General features: G+C 33.7%; 1 protein-coding gene across 6 annotated transcripts in view; it reads left to right on the top strand.

The window, feature by feature from the left end:
• Nucleotides 1-18,472, top strand: part of LOC132557746 (kin of IRRE-like protein 1) — a 115,219-nt gene that overhangs the window by 87,138 nt on the left and 9,609 nt on the right. For 3 of the 6 annotated variants that reach the window (XR_009554525.1, XM_060222268.1, XM_060222267.1), the window contains exons 5-13: nt 7,649-7,771; nt 7,963-8,271; nt 8,675-8,783; nt 9,494-9,645; nt 10,148-10,408; nt 10,898-11,194; nt 11,922-12,032; nt 13,284-13,438; nt 17,517-17,912. Coding sequence is in view for 5 of the 6 variants with exons in the window: in XM_060222268.1 (XP_060078251.1) it covers nt 7,649-7,771; nt 7,963-8,271; nt 8,675-8,783; nt 9,494-9,645; nt 10,148-10,408; nt 10,898-11,194; nt 11,922-12,032; nt 13,284-13,438; nt 17,517-17,912 (1,913 nt within the window). In the remaining variant the exon portion in view is untranslated. Of the gene's footprint in view, nt 1-7,648; nt 7,772-7,962; nt 8,272-8,674; nt 8,784-9,493; nt 9,646-10,147; nt 10,409-10,897; nt 11,195-11,921; nt 12,033-13,283; nt 13,439-13,995; nt 14,050-17,516; nt 17,913-18,472 lie in introns of all 6 variants that reach the window. The other 3 variants (XM_060222270.1, XM_060222269.1, XM_060222271.1) reach the window with 2 other exon arrangements.

Genomic DNA, 18,472 nt, shown 5'->3' with positions numbered 1-18,472 from the left:
AAAACAAAAAAAATGACAAATCAAAACTTTTTGGAAATATACAGTTTTGTTGGATAGAAAAATCTTCTTACAAAAATACAACCTCGCAGTCTTTGCCAGACAAATTAAAACACTGAAAAATTTCTTTTCAAGCAAATTTGTTTTAAAAAAAAAAAATGAGAAAACTTCACAAAAACCCACTTGTCATCACCAGTCTGAATTGTGAAGTGTCTGGTAAACTGACTGACATTATACAGTTTGTTGCAGTGATTATTTTGAAATATTAGTTTTTTCTCTAGTTACTGAAAGATATGTAGCCTGTGTGTTGGTGAGGCAGAGAGTGATAAAATGCAATGCTCATACTGATTGTCAGGAAACAGTTAAAAATGTTTACATAGTCATATATTAAGCTAAGAAAAATGATTAACATAACGAAAGGGGCTTTCAAAACTTCATTCTACAGAAAATAAAGCTGTGGTACAACAATCATGAAATAAAGCCACTGAAGTGATTTGATAATGTGTACAACACTGATCAATATTAAAAAGACATTTGGATTAACTTGGTCAGTTCTTAGGTGACTAAAATGGAATATTGGTGAGATTTTGAAAATGAGAAAAAACTCTGCAGAAATGTTTTGATGAGCTCAACATTTTGTACACAATGCAATAGGAATATATTGAAGATAACTTTTTTTTCAATTGGAATATTATGTTTTAGATTCATGTGATTATGTATAACAAGACAAGTAACTGTGATAATTTCGAGAAAGTAAATACCACCGTCTAAGTGACATGAATCACCAGGACATGATAGATCTCTACAGACACCTTACATGTCAGACACTGATGTTTCCTTCATGTCGTTGGTCAATCTTATAAAAACCAGATGAAAGACTATGGTAAACTATACGAGACTGACAGCTATTCCTCCCTTCCTGACCCTATCTTATCTAATTGTCTATGATCACAAATAACATCCATTATTTCTGGTCAATATGTTATAATTATAAACGCTGTGACCAGTGTTGTTACAGTCGGCAGAAATTTATATGTTCATTCTTCAACACTTCTGGACATGGCCCTTATCACGACTGGTCAGCTTTGTGATATTTTTCCCATTTTTGTGTTCTCAAATTTTTCCATAACCTTTCGGACATGTGTATCATAATCATATAAAGTCATTGAATGAAAAATTATTTTCTGAAAAATAGAAAAAAGATAAATAAGAAATGAACAATACTTTGAAAAAGTTAATTGTTTTATTGTCATGATAACAATATATCAAGATGACAAATATTTGTACTGGTCAGTCTGGATTTCTGCATCCACACTCCTGGTCAGTAGTTATCAATGCATGGTTGTACCTATTATCAGTGTGCAATGTATGTGGTCAGTCTGCAGTCAGCTATGGTCAGTCTGCACACACATGGACGTGATAAGGTCCTGTTAAGTGGTATTTGATGATTGCTAGCCCAGAATGTAATTATTCACATTTGACCGGTCCAGTGGAAGGATGTGAAGATTGATGGTGTTTAGACAGTGGTTCCAGACTTATCATGGATGGGACAAATGTTGACTGACCAGTCCAAGTGTGTGTTAATGGTTTTTGTAATGTGATAAACGGGCCACTTTCCTGACAACTTATATCTGCTTGTTACCACATTTTTTTTAAACACATAGTTCTCTCGAGGTTTTTTCTTTGCTGTAGTGGTTTTTAAAGGGGGTGGAAGGGAGAGATGGGAAATGAAGGGCGGGTCATATTTCCTCATGTCCATTCATTTACCTAGTTTGTTCTCTCCTATCTTCCTATAGAGATTTCCATGAAAATTTCACAAAGGTCAAGGTCAAATTTTGTATGAAATTCCAAGGCTACTGAAGTTACATATAGATATGTGTCAATCAATACAGAGATTAGGTGACTTTAAATCTATTTCTGAGTAGATTTAGGTGAAGTTTTATAAAAATGTACAGATTAAGGTAGATAGATCTCAACAAGGAGAAGTGCAGTGTACCAGAACAATCACTCTCTTCTGCATAATTTAGGAGTTATTGCCCTTTGTTATTTTTCATACTTTTGTCCCAATTGGGTAGCAAAATAGGTCTGTGACAGCCCTTGTTGAAAATCTCTTGTATACTTGATTGCAGGGTCAGGGTCAAGGTCAGAGTATAAATAGTGTTATAGATAAAGATTTGGCTGTTAATTCCAATCATAATTAAGCAATTGTATGCAAATTTTCAAAATTCAGAATTTCAGAGAAAGGAGTTTGAGAAACACGATTGTCTTCTCAATTATAGACAATATATGATGTCATTTGAACTTTTCCAGAATCTGCTGGTATCATCATCTACAATGCTATGACATGTTTCTGGTTACTTTGATGAATTGCTGCATTGGTTTTGTCAATGTTCGCTTTACATTTGACGGCATCAATCATAGTTTCTTGCCTCCTTAATCTATTCCTCAGTCTGGTATGTATGGAATTGTCCAGTTGTGGCCATTAATTCAGGTTGTCAGCTGTCTCAAGATTAATAATACATAGCTATATTCTGGCTAGCAACGTTTCAAAATCCTTCTGGAAAGGGGTCAGAAACCATCCAGGAAGACAGTGTTAGTTAGAAATCATGCAAAAAGAATCAAATTAATTATCTTTTTTCAAAAATAAGATATTGTCAGCAAAAAAAGATATGGATTTGAAAGTGACCTACTTGAAACTGAATTCAGCATCTAAGTCCTTCTTGAAGCAGACAAGAAGTCAGAAATTGTCCTAGAAATTAGAAATCATGCAAGGCAGATACAGAAATTGTTTATCCTAAATTCGGAATTAAATCAGATGTAGAAGAAAGTAAAATCAATGGATTAGAAATTATTAAACTGAAATAAATAATAAATAGTTTTCCATATATAAATTAATTATACAGAAAATGATAAACAAGACAGCGTCCTGTAGGTCTGAAATATTTCTGTCTACAAGTCAACGGACAGGATTAGTGATACATCTGATGAAATCCACGATAAATATTTATATAGTACATACAAAGAAAAGTTAGAAATCTAATTGAATTGACGGTATGAACCCATAGCTGATTTTCACTATGGTGACTTAGGCGGAACAACTAATGATGCATGATCATAGTTAGCAGGTGCTTTGTAATAGATATAATTAGGGATTAAAACGTTAAACGTACTGTCGTTAAATTTCAGCTCGTGATCTCATTTCAGACCAAGGTATCTATTTATACGATGCAAAAAGAAAATTACATTTGTTAGCGTGTAACACAGCTCTCTGTATTTTAATAAACTGACTTTAGGAAACACATCCCACGACAAATCCTGTCCATATCAACATGTTGATTTCATTATAAAAGAAAATTGAAAGTGATTTTGACGTTGATAACATCACTTGAAGGTATTTCTGGGATGTAGGTTTACCTGTTGAGCTCTGAACGTGTTGATTCAGTGCCCTAATGAATACATAACTCAATCTGTTTCTCATAATTAATACAAAGTAAGGCCGAGATCTATGAGAAATTGTACATTTTCTCTGTAATCGACACACATTACAACTGATTAAAAATATAACATTATCATACACACCGCAATGCTACTGAACTCCATTAATTTAGTCTGACATAATAGAATTTCTATTCTCGCAGTTTTTTTAATTTTTTTTTTTTTTTATATATATATAAACTGCAACAGTATCTGTCTACAGGAAAATATTGTGATACACGATTTGACCTGATATGATGCTCAACATTTTACACAGAATTTGAGAATTCTTAAATATATGTAAAATGATTTCGAAAATAAACATGAAGATAAAAGTGCAGTGAAAATATTTACATTAGAAATTTGTTTGGATGTAATATTTATAATTTAAAAGAAATCTTGAAGAGTTAGATAAGCAGGTTGCCCTGCAATATGTAAATGATACATGTACTAGGTTTATGTTATCAATGTTAATTTTTCTTACCCTCTAAAACTGTGCAAAAATGCTAAATCATACAAATTTTTTTCAATAATTTTAGAAATTGTAATTCAATCTGCTGCAAAAAAGATTAATTAAAGGCTTAATATTTTCATTCATCCTTTTTTTTTCTATTTTTAGTAAATTGTAGATTTTCCAAGTATAATAAAACATATTTGAAAGTATTTGATGAGAAAACCTATGAAATGATTTGTTGTAAATTTTATTTGGCGATGGATGGTTACAATGCTAAGTCACATACTAAGAATTACAGAACCTTTGTTTTATGCATGTGTTACAAGCTGGTTTGAAGTGTAATGTTGACTGACAAGCCAGCCTCCTCTTCCCTCCTGCAATGAAACTAAAAGCCAGTATTTTTCCATACTGTATACAATTACATAAGGCAGATTTGACAGCCGTTTGCACATGTTCCTGCACTTGATTACCTTTGTTGGAGTCAGTGACAGGGGTACATAGAAAAGGAGACGTTTTGTAGGTTAAAGTGTCAGTATTACTTATAATGAAACTCTTCAGTTACGCATTTTGTAAGTGCAAGAAAAAAAATGAAGTTGTATTAAGGGTCTCTGCTACCTAAAATCTTAATGTTCCAAGTTTTTGTTGGAGTTAATTCCCTTGTATTTTATCGGCAGGTTTATTATAGTATTACATCATTAGTAATAAATTACATGCCAATGTTTGTCAGATTTAATGTATGATAAACCAAAGGTCTTTATTAGAAAAAAATAGCTGTGTGTGAAAGTCATTTGTGACAGAGGTATAATATGAGTAAGTGTAGCATACACCCTTAAATATATTATGTCTAACACTTGACTTAATTATCTATATAACCTATATATTATATTACATATACACTTCAAAATGTGAAAAGAAAATTATTTCTCCCATAAAAAATCCTCTTTACTGAAAAACTTTTTGAATTTTATATAATGTGTTTAAGCATTTAAGTGAAACTACAAACCCTTGGGATAGGTTTTTATAGATTAGAAAAAATATATTTATGTACGTTTATTTGAGTGATGTTATATCACAGCCCTCCTACGTTGTTGTCAGAGAGTACATGACCAGGCTAACAACAAATGTTTGAAGTCTTTGTTAACATTTATCTCCCCTTGTTCATAGATAACCCTTTGACATACGAAACAATAAAAGGTTTACAAAGTATCCAATTAGTTGCGAACCTCTGAGCCTTGCATCTTCCAGCCGGGACGAATTTCGTGCATGCACAAAATTGGAAACATAAGATAAAAGAAAAGGGTCTGTTTAACGTGTGGTTTATGACTTATTAATTTAAATGTATGGTTTCTGTGCTGAGGCAGTGTTTTACAGGCATCTAATACCCTAAGGCCTCAGACTAATTTTGATTTTAAGACGTTTTGTTTCACCCACGAATGTCTCTTGTGACGTTCTCAACAGCTTCTGTCTACGACTTTTGATTTTTATGGGGTTTCATACCTCAGATACATTGATGTAGTGTTTAAAACATGCTTCTTGTGTAAATTTTTTTTGTTGGGTATAAAACTTTTCGACAGAAAACATAGCCCTTCACAGTTTAATCTTGTGTTGTTTTTTTTTAAAAATCTCTTGTTTTGCCTGAAAACAGCCATGCAGTCTGATAAATATTTGAGTCTAAAAAAATGTCTTTAGCCAGTCGTATAATTGGCTTCTAAATTGCTCTAAAGATAAATTGATGTTGCATAACTGTATGTTATCTTTATTAATAAAACATTATGAAACTGGTTCAATATGATCTAGTGTTCATAAATCTTTATAAATTTTTTTTATTTTACATATTAAGTTGGTGAGATAATGCCAAAGTCTTGTAATAAAAAAATTAATAGAAATTAGAGATTATTTCAAATAAATTATTTTGTAGATACATTCTCTAATTAGATACTATCGTATCTCTTACAATATGTGAAAATTAGTGTCGTGACACCTATTTTTTCTTGTTTATGTCATGTGAATATACAGACTACAAATGCCTAACTCTTGTCATTACTTTGGTTATGCCTAACTCTTGTCATTACTTTGGTTATGCCTAACTCATGTCACTATTTTGGTTATGCCTAACTCATGTCATTACTTTGGTTATGCCTAACTCATGTCAATACTAAATATCTAATGATAGGTAATTCTTATATATCATTTCTATACAAATCAAAATGGTCATAAAAAAACATATTCACTATTGACTTTCCAGTTTAAATTATCTTTGAATATGGTTGAATGGATTTGTTACAAGAAATATCCATCAATCATTTAGTTTAAGGATATTATGGCCATCAAAGTTAATCTGATGGCCAAAAATAAAAGAGAACAACATTGCAGAATCAATGATGTGTGGAGGTTATATTCCAGTCTGATGAGGCTGTATACCTAACTGTTTTGAACATTTAATGATATATGAAAAAGGTAGTTGTCAGAAGTCAAGTTGAGCGAGGGTTCACAATGACCTTGTGGTTTGCTGTAACGACTGATACATAAAAACTGGTCATACAATAACTTTGATGTCAGTAACATTTTACTGATATATGATGTACAGAGCTGTTTCTATTAGTCAACAAACATCGGTTCATTTATTAAGTGCGGTTTTTAGCAGATAATGAAATTCTTTTTTTTTAATCATTCTCATGTATCAGATGAGTAGATACCACTTCTCCCTCAGAAACACTATCCTTTGTGTGCACACCTCTAGACATATCAAAGGATAAGTTTGGTATTAATATGTCCTGACAAGGCCATCACAGTATGTGGTGTGGGGTTTGGCTATAACTATCTTTCTGTTCCGCTAACGGAGCCAATTTTCTACTGTTGATATAATTCATTGATTAAGGTATTATTAAAATATTAAAAGCAATTTGAATTTTCACTAACTTAAAATTCAACACCTTTAAATGGACAAAAAAGAAAATTTGACATTTGTGTTAGCATTTTTAATATTTGATTTAATCGGAATCCTGTAGACCGACTTCTGTATATAATTTAACCTTTGGTTTTTTTCATGACTGTAAATATTTTGATGTAGCAAAAATTCACCAACAGTCAGATAGAATGAATCCTCTGAAAATTACAGTTAAGTAAACATAGTTTTTTTCCTTTACAAAAATGATTAAGCCAAACATTATCTATAAAGTGTTGCAGGGACATAACGCTCAAGGTTTCTTCTATGAGTTATTTCCCGTAGATCAACATTTTATATAAGTTGACAAGCAGAATTGCTGAAATTGTTAATTTAGCAATTATTGATGAAGAGGATATTCAAAAAATCAATTCTTTGAAAATGTTGGAATTCAGAAACAAAACGAAATGTGAAAATTCTCAAATATAGAAAATATGGGGATGATATGATATTTTTCGTTTTACCCAATATCATCTTAGGTAGTGGTGGAAGGGAGGTAACTCTGATACTTTCCAATATTTTATTCTTTTAAAATTTTGGAAACTTTTGGAACAATTGATGTGGAAATCCGTCAGTAACTAAAATCTGGTTTTGATATGTCTTGCAAGCTGTCATAAATGTCCATATTCTAGATGCCCACTTATTAACAGTACTTAATCTTTTTCCTGGTTTTTTGCAGCAATCAAAAACATCATTTATCATAATTTTGTAGATACTTACCTTATTCTAATCTGATCAGAGCATTTAAGTAACACATTTTGTTGTTTGTGTATTTGTAGAGGAGTATAATCTGAAGATCATAGATGTACAACTGGAGGATGATGGCGAGTACAGATGTCAGGTCACGGCCACCGAACAGACACATGGCATCATTACCAACAAAATCACTCTCAATGTACAATGTAGGTAACCATGGCATCGACCAATCAGAATTACTGAAACAGTTGTCAGTCCCATTAATTATTATTCAATATACTGATGCTGTTTCTACATTACTTGATTACTTTGTGATTGATTATTTTATTTAACCAATCAGCTGTTTTATATATATTATCAACCAATCAAAACACTTGTAACAAATTTATGTTGACAGTACCGCCAGACCCACCACAGATGGGAGACACCTCAACTATTGCTGTTATTCAAGGGTCACCTACAAATGTATCATGTCAGGCAAACAATGGGAAGCCCGGGGCAGAGATCACATGGTACCAAGAGGGAGTACGCATTACACATAATGTTTTCTCACGAACGATGACAAGGACAGACAAGCGTGCAGATACACTAAGCGTTGTCACCATAGTTGCCTCAAAAGAGGATGCTGGGAAGAAAATTGAATGTCGGGCAAACAATCCAGCATTGCGATTGCCCTTTAAAACACACGCCATCTTGGATGTGCAATGTAAGTTTCTGAGTAAGGACGTGGGTTGAGAAACACCATGATGCAGTTTTTAACTGAATACTTGACAGTTATTGTAAGAGTTATTTCCCTTTTGGAAATATGAATGAAAGGTCACATATCTTACACAGCAACATGGAAATTTAATCATGATTATTTAAGACTTTATGATAATATGTAACATGTTATTTTATGTCCTAAAATTATCTTGATTATAGAAAAAGGTTTTGTATCTGTTCATTACCAATAGTTGCATATCTTATCTTTAAGATGTTGTCAATGTTTTTACCTGTTTAATGTCAAGGTAAATAATTTTGTAATTGAAACAATTTTCAAAATAACAAAACGTGCAAGTTTTTCATAACTACGTCAAATACATTCTTGTTTTCTTTTGATTGGTTGACAGATCCACCGAGCCTCACAATGGCCCACAACATAAGTCGTCCTATTCGGGAGTATGACTATGTGCGGTTTACGTGTACGGGGACTGCTAATCCCTACAACATTCAATGGAAGTAAGATCATTGTATTATAGGTCATATAACTTGTAACCTTTAACCTGTTAACTTGTAACCTTTAACCTGTTAACTTGTAACTTTTAACCTGTTAACTTGTAACCTTAACCTGTTAACTTGTAACCTTTAACCTGTTAACTTGTAACTTTTAACCTGTTAACTTGTAACCTTTAACCTGTTAACTTGTAACCTTTAACCTGTTAACTTGTAACCTTTAACCTGTCAACTTGTAACTTTTAACCTGTTAACTTGTAACCTTTAACCTGTTAAGTTGTAACCTTTAACCTGTTAACTTGTAACCTTTAAGATGTTAACTTGTAACCTTTAACCTGTTAACTTGTAACCTTTAACCTGTTAACTTGTAACTTTTAACCTCTTAACTTGTAACCTTTAACCTGTTAACTTGTAACCTTTAACCTGTTAACTTGTAACTTTTAACCTGTTAACTTGTAACCTTTAACTTGTTATCTGTGACATTACATTTGGCAAAAAATATGCTTCTATCAGTGGTTTTCACTTGTTTTAGTTATTTCTAAAACAAAGTGCTTTAACACTCTTCACACAAGTGAAGAGAATGGCGAAATGATTTATAAAAATTTTCCAAGATTGAAGATTTTACTGAAAATCTTGTTTGCTACTATGGAGACATAAATTTTATTAAAATTTTTGTTTATGGTTCGGAAAACTAATGACGATTCACTGTTCTACAGATGGTACCATGATGGGGTTGTGATCGATGGAAGTAATCAGAACTATCTGGACATTCCGTCAATCAAGCGTGACTACCACCAGTCAAGGATCACTTGTGAAGGTTCAAACGCCGTGGGCAGCACCCGTGCCAATGAAGTATTACAAGTACAATGTGAGTGACTAGTCTTCAGTCTGTGAACTTTTTACTGATATCTCTTTCCTATTGACAAAGTTGAGATAAGTCTCTGGGAATGCTCCGTTTATAAAACATAATTTTACATCTCAAGTTTGGCTTCTGTCTTTTACTCGGATCTGCCTTTTTCCCAACCTGCCAGTTCTTAAAAGTTTTATGTTAAAACCACATACTTGACTCCTTTTAAACATTTTAAACTTTACAACAATTTTACCAACTTATATTAATCACTCTTGTTGGCCGGGAAGGGAGCATGTGAGGGGACTCACTGATGCCAAAGTACCTTGGGAAAACCCACATGGTTGAGTAGGTAACTCCATAACTATTCACATACATTCTGGGAATCTAACCCATGATGGCTAGGTGAAAGGAGAGTGTGTTACCACTGTTCCACCTGACCACCGTGACTTTGATCCTTTAATTATGTATGTCAACAGACTACATATATATAACAATATATCTACGTAACAATTTATTTCAGATGGTCCACGCTTCATTGGAGCCCCTCAACATGTAGCCGTGGATTTGGGCGACCCAGCGACCTTGGTCTGTAATGCAGAGGGAAACCCCGAGCCTAACATCTTGTGGACTAAACAGGACTACTATAATCCCGTCAGTACCTCTCCCACCTTCCATATACAGGAAGTGGAGGGCCGCGACCTCGGCACATACATCTGTACTGCAACCTCCATGGTAGCTGGATTCCATGAAGTCAGCCGTGAAATTTTACTGCTCCAGAAAGGTATGTCAATGTCATGTTTATAGGTTAATAATTTGTTAAGGACTAAATTCCAATAAGGACAATGATAGTTCGCGTTTTGTAGGGCAAGCTATGTGATAGCGACCTCAAGCCTAAGCCCTTGATCTGAACTAAAGAATACCTCTCTGCTTCTCCTGGAAATAGTTCATTCATCATTAATATGTGGACAATAAATTCATCATTTTATAAGGAATTCATCAATTCGTAATTTTCGTCATAAAAATCAGTGATTTTCAGCATTGAAAACAACACTTGGTTTTGTGATATATAATGCTAATCGTATGGTGATTTAGTTCCAGATAATCATGCATGATGTGTGCTAGTAATTTGTAAAGGACTAAATTCCAATAAGGACAATGATAGTTCGCATTTTTTTTGAAATCCCCTCCTTAAAAAAGGATGATGATGTAAGGTAAAATTATCACTATTATCAATGATCAAAATAAATGACATTGGCATTGTCTTTTTAAGGACCACCAAAAATACTCAGCAACAAAAATCAGTATGCAGCCACAGGAGCTAGTGCTAGACTTGAGTGTCTTGTCCGTTCTGTCCCCACACCTACCAAAATAAAATGGGAGAGAAACAACGTGGAGATTGACTACGCCAACTCCGGCCGATACTCGGAGCTCGAGGAACCATTGGCTGATGGAGTGAAACACATGCTGCAGATCATGCAAGTTCAGGAGTCCGACTTTGGCCAATACAACTGTAGTGTGGAGAATTCCCGTGGCTCCGACCTTATCACCATTACCCTGTTAGAGAAAGGTAACACTTATCAAGACTAACTAAAACATAGGATTAACTTGCACATCTCAGATCTTCACCCGAGACACACAAACCATCCTGTGTATAGAGATCTCAGATCAAATGGAGGGTTTGTGTTTCTCAGGAAGTTGAGATCATGACCTGGTGCTGTTGAGGTTTTATCCTACCCTAGATTCACTTGAATAACATGCAGCAACTTCCATATGATGTTAGATAAGGTAGTTGGTTTCCTGTAAGGAGACCTGCCTGGAATACACCTAGCTGTGTATGGGGCAATACACACGAAAATATACTGATGTGCACTTGTAACAATAAGTTGTAATAATTTCGGATTTTTGACTCGTATGTCACCCCTCCCGCGCCAAGTCACTCCAAGTAAATCCCTGTATGAGAAAACATTCCTGGTAAGCAGATATTTATCATCATGCTTTGTCATACTAAGCCCCATCTTATACACTGCTTCTTAGTCCGAGCCCATGCAGTCTGGAAACCTGCATGTTTTACTGGTTCCAATCAGTATCTGATTGACAGAATGTATAAGGGACGAAACATTTGATTGGGTGTATGTGTCCATTTTAATTCTTACCTGCTATATATATTGACCTACTTAAACATAAGTATATCTTGCCTTTGTTTGCTGAACTAAAACATTTATTTTGAGTTTTTGTTTAAAAATTTACTTATCACAGCAGACATAGACTATAAAGATGCATCCTTTTATTTTCAGATATCCTGCCACTGTCTTACATCATAGGGGGCGTTGTCGGGGGTGTGGCTCTCATTTTCCTCATCGTCATCGTCTTTGTCATCTACCATCGATACAAGGCTTCTGACTCTGGTAATCCTGCAAACATTTTTATAAAATTGTAGATATTTTGCTTTTTTGAATGTGAATTGTGTTGACATGTTTGTATGCTGAAAGTGTTTAGTTAATTTTGCATTTGCAATTGATTTTGATTTTCGATGACAAATATTCCAGATATTTAATATCTAACAGTTAAAATTCTAATCAGAATCTAACAACGACTCAGAAAGGAAAATCTTATATGCAGGTGCAACAATGTTAGAAAAAATTATTTATATGCAATCTTTACATCTGTATTTCACCACACATAGAGAACACTTCTGTTTTTATGTGTTACACATCACAGTAGCATATTCCAGCAGTTGTCTCCCCTTTTAGAGTTCTCTAGAATATTGATATAGATTTTAGAAAGATTTTGGTACTTCAACTTTCTTTTGAGTCCAAACAAATGGTTTTTGCATTTTAGTGAATCATTGTAAATTCATTAAAGGTTGATATTTCCACTGTAGTTGTTTACACAAATATCACTTACTCCACAAGAATGCACAACATCAGATGTCATACCTTTGAAACATCAAATCTTCATTCCTGATTTGTATACATTTTACAGCAGACATCATTTGCATTTTGTTTCTAAATTGTGTTAATTTTCCTATCACCTCATCTGTCATTATTTGCTTCTAACATTAAATTATATCTTAAAAAGTAATCTGTATAATTTCCAGACTGGAATTTATAAAGTTCCATATAAAAATGACAAAGTAACAAATATTTTCTTTCAAATAATTAATGAATTCACTAATTGTAAACGATTGATATTTGGTGGTAATGTCGTAATTTTGCTTTAAATATCCATTAACACTCATGATAAATTCAACAATTAGTGGTGTTAACAATTTTGAATTTTTTTAAAATAAAAAGAAATGAGATTCATTAAAACAAAAAATTATCAAAACAACACTCTAGATGTAGTTGTACACTTAACACTACGTTAGGTATCATTACAGTATTATAAATATGGCCTACATCTATTTATGACTTCAATCATGAATGTGAAAGTATTTATGAAAAGTAGGTTTGATTAAAAAAAAAAACCCGAGGTATCAGCAGCCTTCAATAATGGAAAAGATGAGATATATCTTGAATAAGATGTAAAATTGAATTGTCTTGGTAACATTAAGTCTAAAAACAAGTACACAGAAACACAACCTGCTACATGTAGTATCAACACTTTCTTTAATTGCAGAGCTTTTGTTTGTTTTGTAAGCACCGTTTCTATTTCAGACTCCTACGCGGAAACTGACAGTAACACCGAGATTAAAAAACGCGAGAAAACAGAATCACCATCTGATTTTACAAAATCCACTCTGATGGACCAGTGGAGACAGGATTTAAATTTCCACTGCCCCACAGATTATGAAGATCTGTATGGACAAAAGGTGAGCAGTCTAGTGCAAGGAATTGGGGTATGAAACCCATTTAATCATACAAGGGTTATCCCCCCTTTTCCAGAGAATGAATTATTTTTATATACTTTCAAAGATGCTGAAAGATATTCATTTGCTTTGTAATAATCTATATTATATATCTTATTGTTAGAAACAAGAATAATTGAGACTGAGTTATCTCCCTTGCATGGTGAGATAGAAAATGTGATTTTTACAAATATAGCTATATATCTCACAAGGGTGATTTATTTCAGTAGAAGATAGACCTGTTATGCTAGGATTTATCTATATGATCTGACTAGGTTGTTTAAGATTGATGTCTTGAAATCAAGTTGGAAGCTTTAACTTCACCTACGCCTAACTTCAGCAGTTTGTTCAAATCATTCAGTAGATGTCCACATTAGCAGATACTTGTATTACTGTTCGATATCAATTATTTCATAAATTGACATTGATATAAAAACCAATTTAAATATCAAATGTCAGCAAATGGTCATATGTAACTTTGTGGGTTGATTACTGATGGAGTTGTCTCCCCTTTCACTAAGGGTAAACAGCAGTGTACTGTGAGTACAATCGAGAGCACGGACACCAACTGTAATGTAAGTGACTGTTGGGGTTCTGGTCTATATTACACTTTCTCTATGGCTTCTACTTACTGGTCTACCCAATATCTAAACAGAAATATTTATATCAGTAGGGGTTCAGCAGGTAAGCAGTGGTGCTGGAGGTAGCCATTTGTTAAACTAAGTAAAAATTCATTGGAGGGATAGTATATAAGATGTTTAAAGATAATTCATCCTTATTAACTGAATATCATACTGTAAATTAACTCATGTGATATGAGCTATTGTGATATCACAATATGATGATAAAATACAACATAATCTATTATAACATAACACTGTCATTCATAGAGTAATTAATGACATGAATAATTATGTAGTCTGTACCATCTCATTATTTACAATAATGGAAAAAAGACAGGCAGTTGAACTCTCTTGGTTGGAAGTCTATCTAACCCATACACAAAATTATAAAAAGATTTTAAAATACTAGATTCATATCTTTTCAATTTTATTTCACAATTAGTGAAATAGCCAGCAGGCATATTGCTGTTTAGTTTTGTAGTTCACTCTTACTTATACAATTTTTGGAAAAAAATCCTTGAAGATAAAGTCCATAGTATGTAAATTTAGAAAAAAAAAATTACTCAATATTTTCTTAAAAACTGAAATTCAAAATGATTTAGACTAACATTGCATCATATTTATATGAAATATGAATAAACACAAAAATTATTATCTGCTATTTTCGGTAGATTTATAATTTTGCTTCTTTGAGTTGTTTAAAAAGTAGGACTAGTTGTGTTGGGTAGACCTTCATCTTTTTTGCGACAGAATTTCTCAGAACATATACAACATATACAACACCTACTTTGTATTCTAATTATAAACTGATAGTCAAATTCTTCCATTCACCTTTCCTGGAATTTCTCCCTATTTGATACAATGGACTTAACCTGGCTCATAGCTTTGTGTGCTGTTCAGGACAAGTCTTTTTATGGATTGAGGGTGATAATGGTGTTAAATGATTTCTGATTTAATGCTTGTAAAACCTTGATGCTTTCACCCTTCTTTCAAATTATAATCCACCACTCCTTGATATTTCCTTTGTCTTTTTCAAACATTTCATCTTCATACCCTACAGGAGACCAAAGTAATTAAGATTTGATCAAGTCATTTCCCATTACTTCAGACCATGTTGTGAAGATCAATACATTTTCATCTAGTACCACTGATATTGATATCTTAACGGAATTTCAAAACATAAATATGATGGAAGGTCAAAAAAGAGATTCATAGACAGAGATATACTGCTGCAGCAGGCCTTGTACTTTAATTTTTCCATGCAGTAGTCCACTTCCTCCTCAGATTATTTAAATACCTTTGGAGATCTGAGCTATCATCATCAGGAAATCTCGTTCCAGGCAAATGGGATTTCTGATTCTAGCAATTAGTGATGAAGTTCAGTCTTTTGTTCAGAAATTGAACACTTCCGCAATTCCTGGCTTGTTTTCAGGAGCATTGTCATGAGGAGCAATACAAATTTGCTCAACTTTCTTTTATAGCTAGTAACTCTCGACTTCTTCTCTAAGACTGTGAAGACCTCATGATGCAGCACCCAGCAGATTTATAGGCGATCAATTTAACCCCCAAGCACAATAGCTGTAATGTTTCTATCTGACAATGAAAATACTGAACTGTCAACAGAATCTTAATTTGAACTCAAATTCAATGAAAGTACAGCAAAAAATGAACAAAAGAAATATTTACACCCTTAAAAAAGAGTGAAAGAATAAGACCAGGTGTTCTGGAAGAGTAAGCGTTTTCTGCCTCATCAACACATGCCAAAGTCATGTCAGTCAAATTCCCAAACTACATTTGTAGGTGACAACATCTGACCTACTAGGTGTACTCATGAGCATAAAATACACCTTCATATCACACTAGGAGATAGTTATGACAACTTTAAAAATTTAAATCCTTGGTTGTGCGTGTATCTATCAGTTATCAACATGTTGTGATATAAAATACAAGCCATTGAATACAATAAGTTGAAAAAGTGGGGAAGGTTGAGTTAGCAATTCTTTGATGGGAGTTAGCAAGACATTGCCTGGGTTTAGATGTCAAGGTTAAAAATGAATGAATCCGTGTCTACATGACTACAAAACCTGCTGTAGGAACATTCGACTCCTCCTCATAAAGCTTTACATTTTCTGTAGTCAGCTAGATAAATGTAGAAATGAAAGGTTTTAAGGCTTATTTGGGAGAAGTCATGCTTAGTACTAGCTTGATGGGGATAGATAGTGGTGGTGGAAAAATTTAACCAGTTTTTTCAGCTTTACAATATATCATGTTTTTAATACTTGATTTTTAATTGTAAAAGAACTTGGTAAATGCTTTATTTCTTTGGTGGAAGTCTGTAAATGCTGCTAGTCTACATACTACCAATATTGTTTGACCTCTGAACTCACAAGTTTTGACAAACCAAATTGATAAAATTACAATTTATTTTCAATTCAATTTCATACCACGTTAAGTAAAAAAATAATTATTTTGGATTGGATGATACCAATAATGTAGCTAAGTTTGGAAGTTTTATCTCATCATAACTTTCTGAATCCATTACATCATCATCTTACAGGTCTTTTGGCTCGATCATCATACTTGTATATATTTTGCAGTTCACGACGCTATGAACGACAAACTTTATATTCATTGGTGTTATTTTCACTCTTTCTCTTTGACTTACAATACTGAGGCTTAGTTTGTAAAATATCACCAGTATAGGGATGTTATCATTTCTACTGCCATCTTCAAAATCTGTGCTTATTTCTTGACCACCATTGTGTTCCATCGACTATCTCTTTGATGTTTCATTTCAAGTCCTTTTTATTTACTAACAAGGTCCACCATTGTGTTCCATCGACTATCTCTTTGATGTTTCATTTCAAGTCCTTCTTATTTACTAACAAGCATCAACCCTGTTTCTCCTAATCTCCGACTAAACTTTGTCTCTTTACAGTTGAATTTTTCCATTTATTCCTTGTGTGGCCACTTAATGATATATATGTATTTTACATTTTACCCAAAATCTGTGTGCTAAATATTCATTATTTCTCTCTTTTTGAGGCAATCAAGTACTTTGATTCGTCTCCCATTTTTTACACTACATAGATAAGTTTTGAAGTTCATTATCTAGATCAATTATTCAAATATCGTTGAACTATGAAGTATTTCTGAAACTGCTGCCTTTAACACCCTTTAGTGTTATTTTTGTCCTTTACCCCAATTTCATCAGATTTGTGTTGGTTTCCAAATTGATTCCATTGACCTTTTGACCTTTGTTTGACCCTACGACCTTTGAGTTGTTTTTGATGATGCAAGTGAAAGGTATGGAGTAGACCTGATTGATGATTATATAGAGTTGTTTGTCTTGTGTTATGATATGAACGGTTGTATTTAGTGTCACATGACTGTTTCTCCAACATACCTTCTTCTCTCAGGCTACCTATAATAGAGAACAACAACTCTGTATGGCTCCATCGATCAGGACATTACCAGCTCAATCAGCCAATCAAAATATCTATCACGTCATACCTCCATACGGCCAGCGTTCTATGACGCCATGTGGCCTTGGACACAGATCTCTGGCATCCTTTGGAAATGGCCAGCGATCTGTGACACCATGTGGCCTTGGCCAGCGATCTATGACCCCTTGTGAACAGAAACAAAGACCAATGTCACCTTATGAACAAGGACAGCGAACTTTGACCTCTTGTGGAGGTCGAAGAACTTTACCAAGGCGTCCCCTGGCAGCTAGTCGAGATGTGTTACAATGTGCGAGTTCCACATTACCACACAGGCCCTGTTGGCAGCACTGTGCTCACTCCTATGTACAGGTTGGTGGCCCGAGGTTGCTGTGGTGCCATGGTTTTATTGTCCGTTTGATTTTACCGTCTGGCCCTGGCTGTACCTACAAAAGAATGAGCTTGTATGAAGTTGTTTGATTTGTGTTTCGGTCTTAAGATCAGCCGTGTTCGTTGGAGTTTGTTGTGGATAATGTCTAGAGACAAAACATTGAAATCTCTCCGAAGTTTATTGTCAGAATGAGAATAACCAACTTGTTAACAGAATCAAGTTTCAAAATTAGTCCACAAAACAAAAGAAAGGCATGGAGACTCAAGAAAAGTCAATCCAGTTCAGTTATATCACGTATTCAAATAAAAAAAGTAGGTTTATAACATTGAAACTATGATGTATTAAAAAGCTTATCTCTAAAATCATATCGCACAAGGAAATGAAATATTTTGAATAATGACAACCGTAAAATTGTAAATTTCATTAACCTGTCTGTACCAAAGTGTTAACTGTTGACATCTTCCACAAAACATGGTGTTATTGCCTCCACCCTATAAAAGCTTTGAGGGGCTACACTGCTAAATGTATGCTGATGTGTCCA

Source organism: Ylistrum balloti, unplaced genomic scaffold, assembly GCF_031769215.1.
Source record: "Ylistrum balloti isolate Yb309-2 unplaced genomic scaffold, AGI_CSIRO_Ybal_v1 Utg370714, whole genome shotgun sequence".
Taxonomy (NCBI): domain Eukaryota; kingdom Metazoa; phylum Mollusca; class Bivalvia; order Pectinida; family Pectinidae; genus Ylistrum; species Ylistrum balloti.
The sequence above is the reverse complement of the archived record's forward strand: the minus strand, read 5'-3'. Positions and strand labels throughout refer to the sequence as shown.